The sequence below is a fragment of the Papio anubis genome, chromosome 4 (genome assembly GCF_008728515.1).
Source record: "Papio anubis isolate 15944 chromosome 4, Panubis1.0, whole genome shotgun sequence".
NCBI classification, from domain to species: domain Eukaryota; kingdom Metazoa; phylum Chordata; class Mammalia; order Primates; family Cercopithecidae; genus Papio; species Papio anubis.
This window is the reverse complement of record NC_044979.1, coordinates 156,514,425-156,530,502: the sequence shown is the minus strand read 5'-3', so window position 1 is coordinate 156,530,502 and position 16,078 is coordinate 156,514,425. Positions and strand designations below refer to the sequence as shown.

At 33.2% G+C, this 16,078-nt stretch overlaps 1 protein-coding gene across 5 annotated transcripts in view; it reads right to left on the bottom strand.

The window, feature by feature from the left end:
- NCAM2 (neural cell adhesion molecule 2) overlaps window positions 1-16,078 on the bottom strand; it is a 549,007-nt gene that overhangs the window by 64,897 nt on the left and 468,032 nt on the right. For all 5 annotated transcript variants that reach the window (XM_017956502.3, XM_009202420.4, XM_009202421.4 and 2 more), the window contains exons 13-15: window positions 12,921-13,040; window positions 10,890-11,011; window positions 1,770-1,950 (exon numbers count right to left, since the gene is read on the bottom strand). In XM_017956502.3, the coding sequence (XP_017811991.1) occupies window positions 1,770-1,950; window positions 10,890-11,011; window positions 12,921-13,040 (423 nt within the window). The remainder of the gene's footprint in view (window positions 1-1,769; window positions 1,951-10,889; window positions 11,012-12,920; window positions 13,041-16,078) is intronic.

The following is a 16,078-nucleotide window of genomic DNA, read 5'->3' as shown; positions in this document are numbered from 1 at the left end:
ACTGGGGGTGTAACATTTAGTAATCTGTGTAAAATCTATCTTTTGATTTCATGTTTTATCTATGTTATCTACTTCATATAATATTAAATTTAATGCATTATTAAATTAAATGAATTAAGTTAATTCATTATGTTTCCAAATATATACACTAAATTAAAAATGTGGGAGATTGTAGTATACTGTTGCAATTTTCCTTTGGAGGAGGCTCTGGCTCAGTATGGGAACATGTATAGCATGTTCCTGATATTTGCATGAAATATAATTACTACTTACATACTCATTACAATTGTAGAAGTAGTTTCTGATGTTTCAAATATAGGGATGTAATGAACTCGATTGTACATTCAGTCATTCTTATTTAGATGTGTTATCTTGTAAGGGCATCAGATTTGTCATATAACTAGAAGTATTTCTGGCCTTAAACATGTCATTCAACCTCTTAAAATCATATTTGTAAAATGAGAATAATGCTTCCTTATCCAGCTCAGATTTAAGAATAAAATGAGATAATGCGGAAGTGCTTTGAAAATAATAAAAAAGTCATTAAAATATAAGATACCCATGTTATTTCCAGAGACTTTTTACTTCCTAATTTTAAATTATAATTTGGTGGAATTTATGAATTAATATTAGCAATACAAAGCTCTAATATCAATTACTTTTAAACCTTATAACCAATGGTAATTACTTTTTAATTGAAAGATTAGTCATATAAAACTGCTTTCAATTACTAAACAACTGATGTATGATATAACAAAATCATAATATATAAAATTAACATCAAGTTGAAATTACAAGAGGGTTTAATAACATGATTGAACTAGCTAGTTTTATTTCTTTTCCCGTTTCAAAAATATTATATATCTATACTTATACTCTAATATAATAAGACAAATAAATCTTGGTTTCATGGATTAATATGCTGCTCTTTTCTGCATATATGTACAAATAAAGAATATACTGTAGATACATAAATATCTGTACATGTCTGCATAAAATTAAAATATTAAAAGTAATAACAGGGAAAATAAACGTAGAAATATGAACAATTTGGCAACTCATGAACAGAGTTAAGTGTTATTTTGAGTCAGAATAAATTTTTTATCTTTACTTCAAGAGCATTTATCTGAATAAAAGTTTAATATCCCTGTTGTGAACTTTCATAATGTTACTAACATACTAAGATGTAACAATATAAGCGTTGTTACCTATCAATGGTAGACTCTAACCAGTGTGTTGCAAAAGCTGATTTACAGTGTTCTTCCATTTTATGAGCCTTCTTAAAACTCTAGGTATAGGTCTTTATGGAATTATATTTGTGGCTGTTCCTGCCTTTCTTTGTGACTAATTTTACGTTTCCAAAATCAACCTGCTTGGTCAGGCACAGGTTGGCTCAAATCTAACAAGAACTGGAGCACCAGTCTCCACATGATTGGCAGAGAAATCGTCTTCTTAGTAAAGCTTTCATATGGTCTCAATAGACACTTTTCACATTGACTATCATCAGTCACTCTTACTCTCTATGTTCTCCTATTCATTCGTTCCCCACCACTCCAGCTATGAATGGGGTCAAAATATATTTGCAAATTAAGCACTACCCCATGGCAAGAGCGATGAGAAACTTTGTGTATGATACGTCACACTAATAATTAGAACCTGGAATTTACATTTCAGTTGGTTTTAATTATTAATAAGAAAAGTCAATAAGGGTTATAAAAAGGTGGTATCATGTTTATTGCTCAGTCTAAAAAGAATATAGTTTTGCTTACCTTTAATAATGTTGGGCTTCGGTGGCATGCTGAATTCATAAACTGTTGGTTCGGAATATCCCAACCTATTGGCAGCTGTAATCTGAACTTCATACCCCATGGTCCACTGGAGATGCTCCAAAATGATGTGGTCTTTATTTCCCTGTACTTTTTTCTCTAGCCATTGGTCTTCCTTATCTTTCTGTGAAAGCAATAAAAATGCATTTTGTAAATATCCATACACTCAAGTTGCACCTTTTTAGAAAAATAATTTATATTGGAATTGGAACAATATACTTATTTTGGATACTGGAACAAGTTTGATAGGCACAGAAATACATGAAGTTGCTGTGTCAATGAAGTCAGTATTATTTCTAACATTTTTCTATATAAAATACGATGTTGTTTATATTAGCCAAAAAGTGGTTTTGTAATTCATCCTTTGTTCAGTGGTTGACAATTGACCTCCATTAAGATTTTTTTATTTCACATATAGCAGTTTGCTTTTTGGCCATTTTGTTGATTATTAATCTTTATGTGAATGGGAAAATGAAACATGATATACAGAAAAAACTTAATATGTCCTTTAAAAAAATTGCCAGGGACTATTGTTAAAGTTTTTTGGGGGGAAGAAAGATAAAGTGTCTTGAAATAAAGTCTGGATATCATTGATAGATTTAAATTACCACTGGTATTTTTTACTACTATCATGTTTTATGACATAAGAAAATAATATACAAAGAAAATTACTAAGTTTTAAATATATCATTAGCAAAAGAAAATAAAACAATGCCATCCTATTCTCAAACATTCTACACTTAAATACTATCTGGCTGCTTTTCTAAAATATAAATTTGACCATATGACATTTGAATTTCCCTTTGCTTGATAAAATTACCATTAGAACTACAATTACTAATGAAATATAAATGGATATAATTTTATAAATGAAATTTTCTAAAACAGAGCGATTACTGGGTTGGGCCATACATTAACAATTTCAACACAGAAGGCTTCCTTAACCTTTCTGGCTTATCTTCCTCCTCTTTATAACAAAAGGGATAGTAGCAGCTGCTTCTGTCAGCTTTTTGGGAGAGCAATGAGGAAAATTGAGTAGGTTGTGTATTTCAGGGCCTTAGAGATCATAACCACTTAAACAAATAACAGCTATTTTAGGATATAACTGTTTCCATTAAAACTGTATGGAAATGAAACATTTTCTCTGGAATCATGTATCCAATAATCTATCGTTGCAACTGCAAATCGTACTTTCCCAGGGTATAAGTATAGATAAATTACAGCCTGTCTAGAACAACAGATGCAGACATGTCTTTTAACCTCATAGCTCAGTCCTATATTATTCTATGTTGAGCCAAAACTTCACACTGCTTTTTTGACTACAAAAAAAAAACAATGTTTTCTCCATTTTTGATGGCAACTATTTGTTCTCTAAAATAAAATTGTGAAAGTTAAATTCATGATTGCATTCAATGGACAGTACTCAAACATGGAGTGTCCTTCAAAAGAAGGCAAGAAGATATTATAATTTTGATACCACACTATTATTCTCCTTTTCTAGTTAATTATTTTTTTGGTGACATAGAACTTTCATTACAAAGGAAATAAACTTGTTGGTGATGTAGAACTTCCATTACAAAGGAACAGAAAAGTTTGGCCTATTTTGCTATTTCATGTAAAACTGAAGCTATTAGAACCCCTAACGAAGCCCTGGTTTTAAATGAACAAGCAGTACAGGTTATCAATATACACAAGAGGCACTTGCCTTGATTTTTGAAGCTTTTTAATATCTGTTTTTATAAAAATGGCCTGTAGCCAGTACTACTTAAGATATTATGAGGTGTATGAATGATGGAATAACTGAGAAGAGAGGTTGTAACTTTTCTAAGTTTATCAATGAACAGTAAGGTTGAGAAACAAACCTAGTTGCAATTTTGAAATGCTTAGGGCAGCTATGCTAAAAAGCCACAGCTATCACAACACCCTCTGTCTTCGCCCACTCATTCATCAATCATTTACTCAGTTAATTGATTAGTGAGCACTTTCTAGAAGGCGTGAACACAAGTGACCAAGACATGTGCAGTACCCTCATGTTGGAGTTTACAAACCAGCCCAGAAGAAAGACATGAGGCCTTTGAAAAATGAGAAGGTGCAATGGAGGCACGTAATACCTAATAAAGTCAAGGGCTAGGCAGGTCACCGGTGGGGAGGTGATATCACCCTTACTGGAAATAATACACGCTAGCACCATTTTTCTTTTCATTTATCCTGAGTTAATGACAAGAAGGTGTCAGTTTTTTACACAGCTTTAAATCCAAAAAGAAACACAATGATTTTAAGCCTTAGATGCATAATCACTGAGAGATGTATAAGCAAACACTGTAGTTGTTTCAAATAAATTTTTTAAAATTGTGTATCTATATGTGCATTATATATGCATTATAATGTATTATATATGTGTTATATATACTTATATATAACAAAAAAGCCTAAAAAGTTAACCCAAAAGTAATTTGAGATGATACATTAGATGTATGTGTATATGTATATACACACACACAAACATAACATATAATTGTATATGCTACCTATAGCATATTCAGTATGAATATGCACATATATACCTATAGCATGTATTTTTATAAGTTATAAATTGTGTATATACACACACATATATGGCAAGGAAGGGGTGTATGGCAAGGACACGGAAGGGTGGTATGAAGACAAGGGATCCATGAGGCAGCAGACAGCTGCATGTCCCTGTGGCCCTGGCATTACCTCAGTTATTCAGTACTTTCTATGTAACGATGAAGTGGTTGATGTGAGTAAGTATTTTCGTGGAAATACTTGGAATTCAGTTTTGCTTTGTATCTGAGTGAAGATGTGGGTGAAAGAGCCAGAAAATAAGCCAAAAACTGAGATATGAATTACTCCAGGCCAAAAAAAAAAAAAAAAAAATGTATTCTTTAGAGGAATAGATAGATGTCATGTCCTTCAGGTAATACTTCAAAAATATCATTTTTGGAAATTAGGCATTTAAGGTGAAACTTCTGTACAAACACAAGACAGTCTCTTGTAAATTAACAATCATTTAGCTCTTAATTGTTGAAGCCCGTAAGATGATAAATTAAAGGGCCCTCCATCATTCTAAGTATTTGGGCTGATAGTATAAGAAACCAAAGGGAGCTCTAACATGTTCCCAATATAAATCAGTTTCATTTTCCTTTCAACATTAGGCAAGAAGGCATTTTAATCCCCTAATTGCTATTCCTAGGGAATAGGAAAAAAATTAAAGTGGGTGTTACCAAATACTCCCCTGGCATCAAAATCTCAAGTATGCATATCTGTAGACTGTCTAATTTACAAAGTTTAAATGCCTAGGGAACAATTTAAGATAATCTAGTTGCAAAACGTTCCCCTAGGTAACTTAATGAGATGATTTGCTGAATACGGCCATTATTAATAAGCCAATTAAATGTTGAAGGGCAGCTACTGAAAAAAAATGGTCATTTGGCTTTGGTATAGCTTCTCTTAAGCAATTCTTTTTTTTTTTTTTTTTTTTTTGTCAGAACATAGCGGGCCACATGGCAATTCAGGGCACTTCTTAATAGTGATTCTGGCCGGGCGCAGTGGCTCAAGCCTGTAATCCCAGCACTTTGGGAGGCCGAGACGGGCGGATCACGAGGTCAGGAGATCGAGACCATCCTGGTTAATATGGTGAGACCCCGTCTCTAATAAAAAGTACAGAAAAAAAAAACTAGCTGGGCAAGGTGGCGGGCGCCTGTAGTCCCAGCTACTTGGGAGGCTGAGGCAGGAGAATGGCGTGAACCCGGGAGGCAGAGCTTGTAGTGAGCTGAGATCTGGCCACTGCACTCCAGCCTGGGCGATAGAGCGAAACTCCGTCTCAAAAAAAAAAAAAAAAAAAAAAAAAATAGTGATTCTGAAGTCATACTATCAGCATCTAGGAAAATATTGGCTATCATCTGTACAGGGAGGAGATTAGAGGCAAGGTGAAAGGGTCTCTATTTTCTTATTTTCAGGGGCTCCTTGATGCTTTTATTCATAACAAGAAACAGTTTACTGACTCCTTTTAAAGTCTCATGAAGTGTATCACCAACATCATTTTAAATATAAACTGAATAATTTTAAAATGAGAGGACAATAGAGAAGGTGAGCTCATATAAGCGAGATGAAGCATAGATTCCTCTGACTCCCATGTCGTATGATTTAAGATTTTGTATGTATATAAAGCAGGTCCCGGTTCCTGGATTCCCTGGTAGCATGGTTCAGGTATTCATACTTACATGCCCTCACAGAAGGCCCAGATAGCATTTAAAACTCCATTTGCTACTCTGAATGTCAGAGAGGTGATTGATCAATCTGGATTTTATATATATAAAAAATATATATCTACACATATACCTTATATATATAATTGCATATATAGACAAACAAGCATATATTAATATATATATACACATATACACATATGTGTATATGTGTACCTATACATATATACACACATACACACAGAGAGAGAGACCGTTTACAGAATTCAAGAAGAGTACAAATGGGCAAACGAGAAGGGCCAAGGGACCTGGCTTGAATAGCGTGGCACTGTCAGATTCATCGCGAGACCAGTGAGTCCTTCAGAGCTGTCCTGGGTAGAGGCACAAAAATCTCCACATCAGAATATCCAAAAGAAACAAACAGGTACTCATCATTGTTAGCATGGAACCTGGGACAAAAAGTTGTCCTTTGATAAGGATATTAATCTTCAGTTTAAAACATCAAATTGTATACAAAATTATATATATATGCATGTGTGTGTGTACGGTGTATATATATGTGGTGTATATATATATGTGTGTGTGTATATATATATATATATATACACACACACACCACACACACACTTTTGGAAGATTTAAAGGTTTGAAGATTTTAGCAGAGTTCTAAATTTAAATCTCTTTTTTCCATGATCATAACAAATTCTACTTGCCTTTGTTCCATGTGCTGATGCTTGGTAAATTTTTTTTAAATTAGGCCCCACATAATCTGTTCCTAGTCTCCACCACCCACATAGTACTTAAGGCAAAATAAATCTAATTTTTCCTATTCATTACTTTCTGTGTTCTCATATCTATAAACATTGGCAATGCATTTTTTCTTGTGTTTCTTATTTCCCATACTATTTGATTTATAATACTATTTATAATATAGTTATAATTGCATAATGAGCTAATTTATTGATTGATTTATTGCTGTATTTGTTCATTCAGGTAACATATACATACAAAGAAAAATAAAACTCATTCTCTTAACTCACAGCAAAGGAAAACTACTAAAAAGCTTGATACTCTTTAATGTCCATAAGTATTTATTGTTTAAAGATACTTCAAAACTTAAACTATAATGGCTTTAAATACATTTCCATGTACATACATAAACATTATTAACTGGAAAATATGTTTTCTTAAGAACCAAAGCTTCATTTTACTTATTTATTATTTTAATGACCTTTTCAAAATGGCCTTTCTTATCCTATGGCCATTGAGATAGTGTACAACCTCCTGGACTCCAAATTACTTAAGAAGTTCAGTTAGGACTTACAAATGCTAGTCCCTATAGGACTTCCTCACAACTGATTTTAAGTTACCAGTTATTTTAGCTAAGGAAACGTATTTAATATGCCAACATTAAGTGATAGTTATGATCCTATAGCTATCATCAAATTAGAAATAAAATGGCGAAAAACTCATGGAAGCATGTAAAAATCTACTTACTAAATTACATGAAGTTAGATTGACACTATAAGTACAAAGTAGACTTAAAAATAACTTCATGATTTTTTTCCAAACATTTCATGAGATTAATATGTTTGTCTTTATTTTCCAAACACATGGTTTAAACTTACTGATGTATTGTTAGAGACATTAATTTTCATGAAGAGTCCACAGAGATATCTAATTCTGCTTTTATTACTCTAGTTCTGTTCTAATAAATTCTGTCTTCGTAATGGGTGAGTGAACAAAGCCATGTGCTGTATTACAGGTTGACAGAATAATGGTGCTTCCTGGTTCATAATCTACGGGAAGTTTTACACTTTCTGTAGTAGGATATAGCTATTCTTGTCCTTTCCCAGTGAAACCCAAATTAAAGGCTTAGATTCAGTGTTTGCTAGAAATCAAGTCATATAAGGAATATATTGTCAGAAGTACATTGTTCTCAGAATATAGCCCTGTGCACAGTGGAGTTGAAAGAGATGGCCAAAGAAGAAATCAAGAAGTGAAAATCTTAGAGATGTTCCTTATTTTCCAGATTCCTCTATGTACTTTTTTCTTCATTTTTTATTAAAAATATATTGAATATGTCTAAACCATTTTTCAAGTTATTCAGTTGCACTTTACTACACTGTAGAGTTCATGTAGTTTGAGAACCTAATAGACATCATATGAAAAGAACAGATGATCAAGAACTTTTTTGAAGTAGTTATTTCACTTTTTATTCAATCATGGTATCTGCAATTGGATCCTCAGAGCATGATGTTGACAGGATGGAGGAGGTGGAGAAGAGAAGAGACGATGACAAAATAGGGATATATAGAGTATTTTAATGGATGAAACTAGAAAGCATACTATCAAGTGATATGGTCAAGAGAAACTGTGCCAGGATGGCTCTATCTGAAGCCTTAGGAGCTGGGCAGTTGATCTGAGATGAGACAGTGGTAGAGGGGTTGCCTCTTGTCCAGTACTGCTGCCATCCATGTTTAGACCGTTATGAATTACATTCTGTCTGTTCCCTCTCCCCACCAAGTCACTCAAATTCTCTAGTTTTCCTGTTTTGCTGACAAGCTTCTCATTTTATTTGAATACAAGCCACTCAAATTCTTCAATGTTGTCCTTGAAAAAATGTGAAAAAGTATCACTTTATATTTGATTAATTACAAAATACAAAATATCCAAGAGTGAGCAATGCCTATCTCGTAATACAAAGGATACGGAACCACTCCTTTTATAAAATTTGCCATAGGTGCCTGAATTTCTACTATTAAAACAATGTCCCCTGTTAAAATGAAAGTAGCTCTAAGGTGGATAACTTAGTAATTGATCAGACAATTATAGTTATGTATGAACTAATACAATCAATCATTTCCAATGTGTTATGAAAAACAGATCCTCTAGTACTTCTGGAGTTAGAAAGGGTTGGAAATTAGAAACGAGAGGAGGGAAAAGGACATACTTTTATCAGAGTGGTAAGCGCAGACATTGGGGAAATGGGAACCAACCAGGCACATTTACCATTAGGTTGGGAGGAGAAAGAGAAAGGACAGAAAACGGAAGGCGTAAGTTTACTGGATACAAAATTTGTTCTTGTTTAAACTTTATGACTAAGCCATATCAACTATAACTTACCAACTATATGCAAAGGTAAAATTTATTGAGTACCATTATATGAACTTGAGTCCCTTCAATCTTACTAATCTTATTGTGCTTAAAATCTTACTTATTTCTATCCATCTGTGTTTCACACATAACTTCTCAAAAATATTAATTCTAGTCCACATTTAAAGAAATCAATATGAATTTGAAGTCAGATTTTTAAAATAGTAATTTACGTTTTAAACTATGTATATGTATACATAAATATATGGCTGTCTAAAATGTCATTATTTCCATTTTGTGAATCTACTTTGCTCTAAATAGATGTAGTGCTACTCAAGAAATATTTTTGTTTACATCAATGACTGGGGCCACTACTAACAATACGGTACAATTAAAAATATACAACACGTTGTTTCACAACTAGTCATTGCATTTCAGAGTCCACTGTGGGATTTATTAGAATTCCTTACAAACTGTTACTATCCCCAGTATTTTGTACAATAAATTTTTTCATCCTAGAATTGTGAGCAACAATCTGCACGGAAAGCCTGTTCTACCAGTCCAATTCATGAATTCTGGCCAAGCCTATGTCCCTAGAAAAAAATGAGCTTCCTTCTACCGAGTTTACAAATGTGCAAATGAGAATGGCCAAGAGAACTCACTTGAGTATGAAAGCTGGGACAAACATTTGTCCTCTGAAAGGAGTATTAATTTTTAAAATTTTAAAAAATGATTTGATATCTAAAATTAATTATTAAAATATGCCATTCAAAATCCAATTTTATTTTTTATTACCCCTCAGAATGTAGATGTTTGAATTTAGAAGCAGCAATATTATAATTTAGAAAATTGGGGATTTGCGAGAAAATATTGAAAATTAACCCACACACTACGATGGAGCAATTATTTTAAACACAATCTGGTAAAGTATAATTAATTTGGAAAGCACTAATATGGATTCAGTCAACATAAGCATAAAATGCATGTTGTATGAATCTTAGAAAATTTAACTTAAAATCATGTTTCATTTTTAACATATTTTACAGTAGACGCCAATACTCCAAGGTACGTATGGAAAAAAATTTTGAAGAAATTATTTTCAGTGGCCTTTGAAATCATCTTTACTGAAGGCAAAAAGGCAGCGCCCATAGTGCCACTCTATGACTCTGCAACTAGTGAATATTGTTGCCCTCCAACCGCTATCAAAAATCTGTGTGCAGTTTTTAGCTCTCCAAACTTCCTTACTAGATAGCGCTAATTAAACTTGAAGAAAACGATTCCCTCTTCCTCAAGTTCACCGTGGCCATTCTTTGTTAAACGTTATGGCTAAATAAGTCAAATTATTTGATTAATTTATTTTGAGGTGTGATTTTTCTAATAATACTACCTAACATATGACTGACGGGCTTAGCCTGAAGTTACTAATATCAGATAAAATGAGAAGCTTCTCAGCAAAACAGGGGAAATAATATCTCATTTCTGAAAAGTTTACTAGTCCCATTTCACACCTAAAAATCACAAGATGAAAACCATGAGAATATTTTGACGATCCATGCTTAGATTTTACAATACAATTTTAAAAAATCACAATGATGACTATCAGGAATGGAAGGAAGATTAGCTCTTATTATCACAATTACTAAATACACATTCTCTCCTGATATGTTTATAAATTCAGTGCAACTCAATTTAATTTGAAAAATACCTAGTATGATATGATAATAAACAAGGTACTTACACTTCTATATTTCACAATGTATTCCAAAATAGGGGCCCCTCCATCGTCCTGTTTGGTGATGCTGAGTTTAAAGCTCTTTCCACTGCTTGGCTGTCCATGTATGGATGGAGGACTTGGTTCACCTAGATATGCAATACAACATTTCTTCATTTGCACACATTTCAGATACCTAGAGAAACTATATTTTAATAAAAAGAACAGTAATGTAATCAAAATATATGGTGTTATCCTGGATTTATCATTTGATATTGCCCTTTTGTGTTATAATTTCTGATCCTCATTTTCCCCATCCAAGAAGGAGCAACATTATAAATCTAGAAGTGTCATGCCAAAACTGTGGCCTCAGGACCAAATATATTATTTTCACTGATAGGCAAATACTCTGAGAAAAGTACAGCATTGCACAAATGTAAAACTTTATTTCTCTTATTATTAATAGTATTAAATCACGTTTATTTTCTTAATGTAAATTTAGCTTATAAGTGTTTTGTAAGCATTTATTAATAAGAATACATTAACACATCAATCTGTATGGAATATATACCTACCAGGAAAGATACTGACTTGCAATTAGTTAATCTGCTTTTTAATAAGCATTTTCCTTCCTGGGTGCAAATTTGAATAAAATTTGCAGTATCCAATTTTACAGACCTGTGTTTCAATATTTCATTTTCTTCTAGTTTCATTTGATATTATTCTTCAACATAGAGATAGCCGTATAACAATGATGCTTATATTGTTTTGAATAGAACAGGGATCTACCAAAGTGCAATAATTTTCTATGTGAAGGGCCAAGAAAAACAAAGACCATGGACCGAAAAGGATTTCATATCTCTAAACCAGAATGACCTGTTATTTCTTCTCAGCAGGATATTGTCATTTCTTTTTTCTTTTCTTATTTTCTTTATTCTTTTTCTGAGGCAGGGTCTCACTCTGTCACCCAGGCTGGAGTTCCATAGTGTGATCACGGCTCATTTGAGCCTTGACCTCCCCAGACTCGGGTGATCTTCTCACCTCTCACCTCAGCCTCCCAAGTAGCTGGGACTACAAGTGTATACCACCACACCCAGCTGATTTTTTTTTTTTTTAATTATTTTTTGTAGAGACAGGGTTTTACTGTGTTGCCCAGGCTGGTCTTGAGCTTCTTGGTTCAAGTGATCTGCCTGCCTCAGCCTTCCAAAATGCTGGGATTACAGGTGTAAGCCACCCTATCGGGCAGGTTATCTTAACCACTAGCATTGGGCATGGAGAAAAGAAACTTACCAGACAGATTTTATGATTACCAACAGAGAGACACTCTGTAAGATAATATATTGCGGCCATTTTGACTGTCTTTATATGTGTGTGTGTATATACATGTATATATACACATACACACACACACACACACATATATATATATGTCAGGCAGTGTTATGCATAGATTTTTATAACAGTGGTTCGGTCATATTTATTATGTTTTCTAACATTTAAAGTAATTTATTTAACATAAAGGAAATGTTAAGTCTTTTAAAATTTAATCTTCACTTTATGTAAACTCAATTAACTTACAATTCCTCAAAACATGATAGTTACCAGAACAAGTCTTCTCCTGCAGTCACTGTTGTAATGAATTAACATAATGATTCCTTTTTTGACACTTAAAGCCCATATAATTTGTGGAACAAGGTCAATAGTCAGGCCTCCACAAAAGAACAAAATATTGAACATGTTACGTAGACGTTTTTTTTTCTCTCTCCCAGAATATAGTCAAAGACTACAATCCAATTAATCACTTTTGCAATGAGGACAATTTCCCGGGAACAATTTTTACTGGGTGTATTCTAGTGCACTCTTTTTTTTGCCTCGCTCTAAAGCAAAGTTATTTTTATATTAATAAATCTGAGATGTCACTGTCTTCAAAAACCACTTCACCAAAGACACAATTCATGTCCCAAAAGTGTTGAAACATCTCCCCACATTTTAAAATCTATTACATTTGCAAGTAGAGAAAATGACAAAAGAGAATAAAAGATAGAGATGATTACTTACGGACTGGTAACGTTTGGAAGATTTCTATTTTACTGTAGTCTCCTTGTCCCTTTCCATTTACAGCTGCAACCCTGATTTCATAAGTTGTATTTGGTTCCAGGTTGCTCAAAACAACCATTGCTAGAAGAAGAAGAAGAAGAAGAAGAAAAAAAAAATATATATATATATATATATATATATAATTTGACAAATTTTAATAAGAAAAATGAATCAAACTATTACAATTCTGAGTGAATAATTTCACTGAAATCTTTCCATGAAATACCTAAAAAATAGATAAGTCATATAAGAGGAAAATGATTTGTGAATAGTTCTCTTTTTCACCTCTATTTTAGCTTTCCAACTCATGCACTTTCAAAGAAAATTACCCATTTCATTTGTGATACATTCACAAAGTAGAAAGTTAAATCTTTTTAATATTCAAAAATCAAGAATGATGTTAATGATGTTAAAATACGTACATTCTGTATGTGTCTCAGGTAGAAGTACTCTGCAGATTATTTCTATAGTATTTAATAGAATCATGGCATTTAATGTGTAGATTGGCTTCCAATGTGAGGTGATTTAGTCATGTCAAACAAGTGTGACAAAGTTGAAACTACAGCAAAAATAGTTTATTCTACAATTTCAAATTAAATCAAATTGTTTTAATTCTAGCTTGAAGCATACTCATAACTTGTATTTTCACTCTGAGTTTCTTCTCATTTACAACTCTACCAGACCTGGATTCAATAAGACACTAACGAAGAAGAATATGAAAAGGCATAGGGAAATAAAGGTTACTGGAAATATCTGGGTCATGTCAACCCTTGTTATTTGACCCTTGATAATTTTGGATGCAATTACCGATTTCAAAATATTACATCTTCATAAATTCACCTGATGGAGCTACCAGAATTTTATTGTTGCCACTTTCTTTAACTGCTTTTGCTAAAGAAAGCGGAAACTTAGCGAGGGGATATAGCAATGTCTCAATGAAAATCAAAAGGAAGGTATGTTTGGTTTCCACAGTAACTCCAAGCCACATAATCAATTAATATTAGGAGATATAAAAGATTACATCATAGGTAATTAGGATCATCTTTGCAGAACTATAGTTTTACATAAACCATGACCAGAAACGATATACATGCAATGATATTGTAATATAATTGATTAATATGTTATTTCCAATAATTATATTATAATTTACTAGATAACATATTCTTTGTATTATATGAGGATACTTAATGAATTTGTTGTGATACTTCCTTTTGTTCTATTGCTTTCCTCAATATTTCTAATCACGGTATTTATTTAGCATTTTGTTTGTTTTCTATAGAGATGAGGTCTCACTGTGTTACTCAGGCTGGTGTTGAACTCCTAGGCTCAAGCAAACTGCCCACCTCAGCCTCCCAAAGTCTGGGATTTCAGGAGTGGGCCACTATGTCTGGCCTAGCATTTTGTATTGCAATCATTTAATCTATATTGAATTACTTATAACATTCTAGAAAAGAAAATAATGCCTTGTTGAATGCACTGTGTCCAAAATTAAAAGTAAAAAAATATATAAAAATTACTTAATACCAGATAAATATTAATGGCTACAACACACATATCAATCAGACATTACTTAATCCTGTACAGATGTTCCAAAATCAACAAAAAAATAAATTTCCAATTGGCAAAATTTAGTTTTGTATTTCTCAATTTCTTAACCTTATAAGAAACCGAACTTGCTTTTTGGAGTGTACCACCTTGTTGAAGCCTCAGATTATAATACATTATTTCAGATTTAAGGGAGGCCAATTGGGAATAGATCGATCGGCATAGATATCCAACCGATTAGAAGCTGCAAGGATAAGTGGGGAAGCTGAGGCTTGAATGCAATGATTTCTCACAGGGTAATGACCTGCAAGCTTTTCAGGAAACCCAAACCCACTTGATAGTTGGTAGTTAATGAGTATATAATTTAAGCCCCAGAAAAGTGTATAGTTACACTGAAGAGAAGCTGAGTGCATAGATAGAGCTGTTTATATAGATTATGGAATGAGAAGAGGAAATTTAACAAAGGTTGCTAAAATGCTAATAAACTGGAATTTTACTATCTTTAAGATGAAAAGCCTCTGCTGAAAGTCAGCATAACATGAATTTGTTTTGATACTTCCTTTTGTTCCATTCTTTTCCTCAATATTTACAATCAAGGCATTTATTTAGCATTTTACTTGTTTTTAATAGAGATGGGGTCTCACTATGTTGCTCAGGCTGGTGTTGAACTCCTTTAACAAGAGTTTAAAAATCACAATATTTTATTAATTTAATCAGATAATACATGTTTTTAAAAACAAAAGCAAAGGTGAACTAGGCTCGTATGTCCCCGTGCTATCCAGTCATGCTTCATTAGGGTAAAGAGCGCAAGAGAACACAGACTGTGCCATAACATCACATTGACTGTCCAAAGGCCTAACACGTTTTGGAATAAGTCTTGAAGAATAAATGCCCTTTTATAAAACAGCCAACTTTGATATATGATATGCCTTTCCATATTTCTGTGATATCCTAGTGCTGCTGCAACACTGTTTTAAGAGCATTCGGTAGTTTGTGACTTGGCTGCGTCGGTGTTGGCATCTGGTAATGCTTATATTCAATCATATTTCTTAACAGAAGGCAAAAGGAGAAGCAAAAGAATGTCAAACATACACTCTCAATTGCAAATAAAATACTACATAAATCATAAGCATAGAGATCATTATTCTAGATATGATTTCTTCATCTTTGTGGGTTAAAAATTGGTAACAACAGAGCTACCAAAGTACCAGGGCAAATCTAATGTGAGAAAAGTTGAGGTTATTACTTAGGTTAAACAATAAAGACCATTCTCACCCCACATACCCCAGCAACAAAAAATCAAGTGCAGATTACACTTGAATTATCTGAGTATTTCGGGCAAAAGCTCTTTCTGGCTTGCATTGTCAGCAATCCCCTTCCTTTAACATTTCACAGGTGCTATGAGGAGCTCTGTGTGCCCCGCTACCTCTGCCAAGGTAAGTATTCCCTTAGTTACATTGTATCAACTCAGAATGGAATTTCCCCGTTTCCTCACATGTTTCTGTTCTCAGAGTCAAGGCTTACCCATGTACTGACTGAGTTTCACATCACTTGGCAGAGGAAAGGAGCAA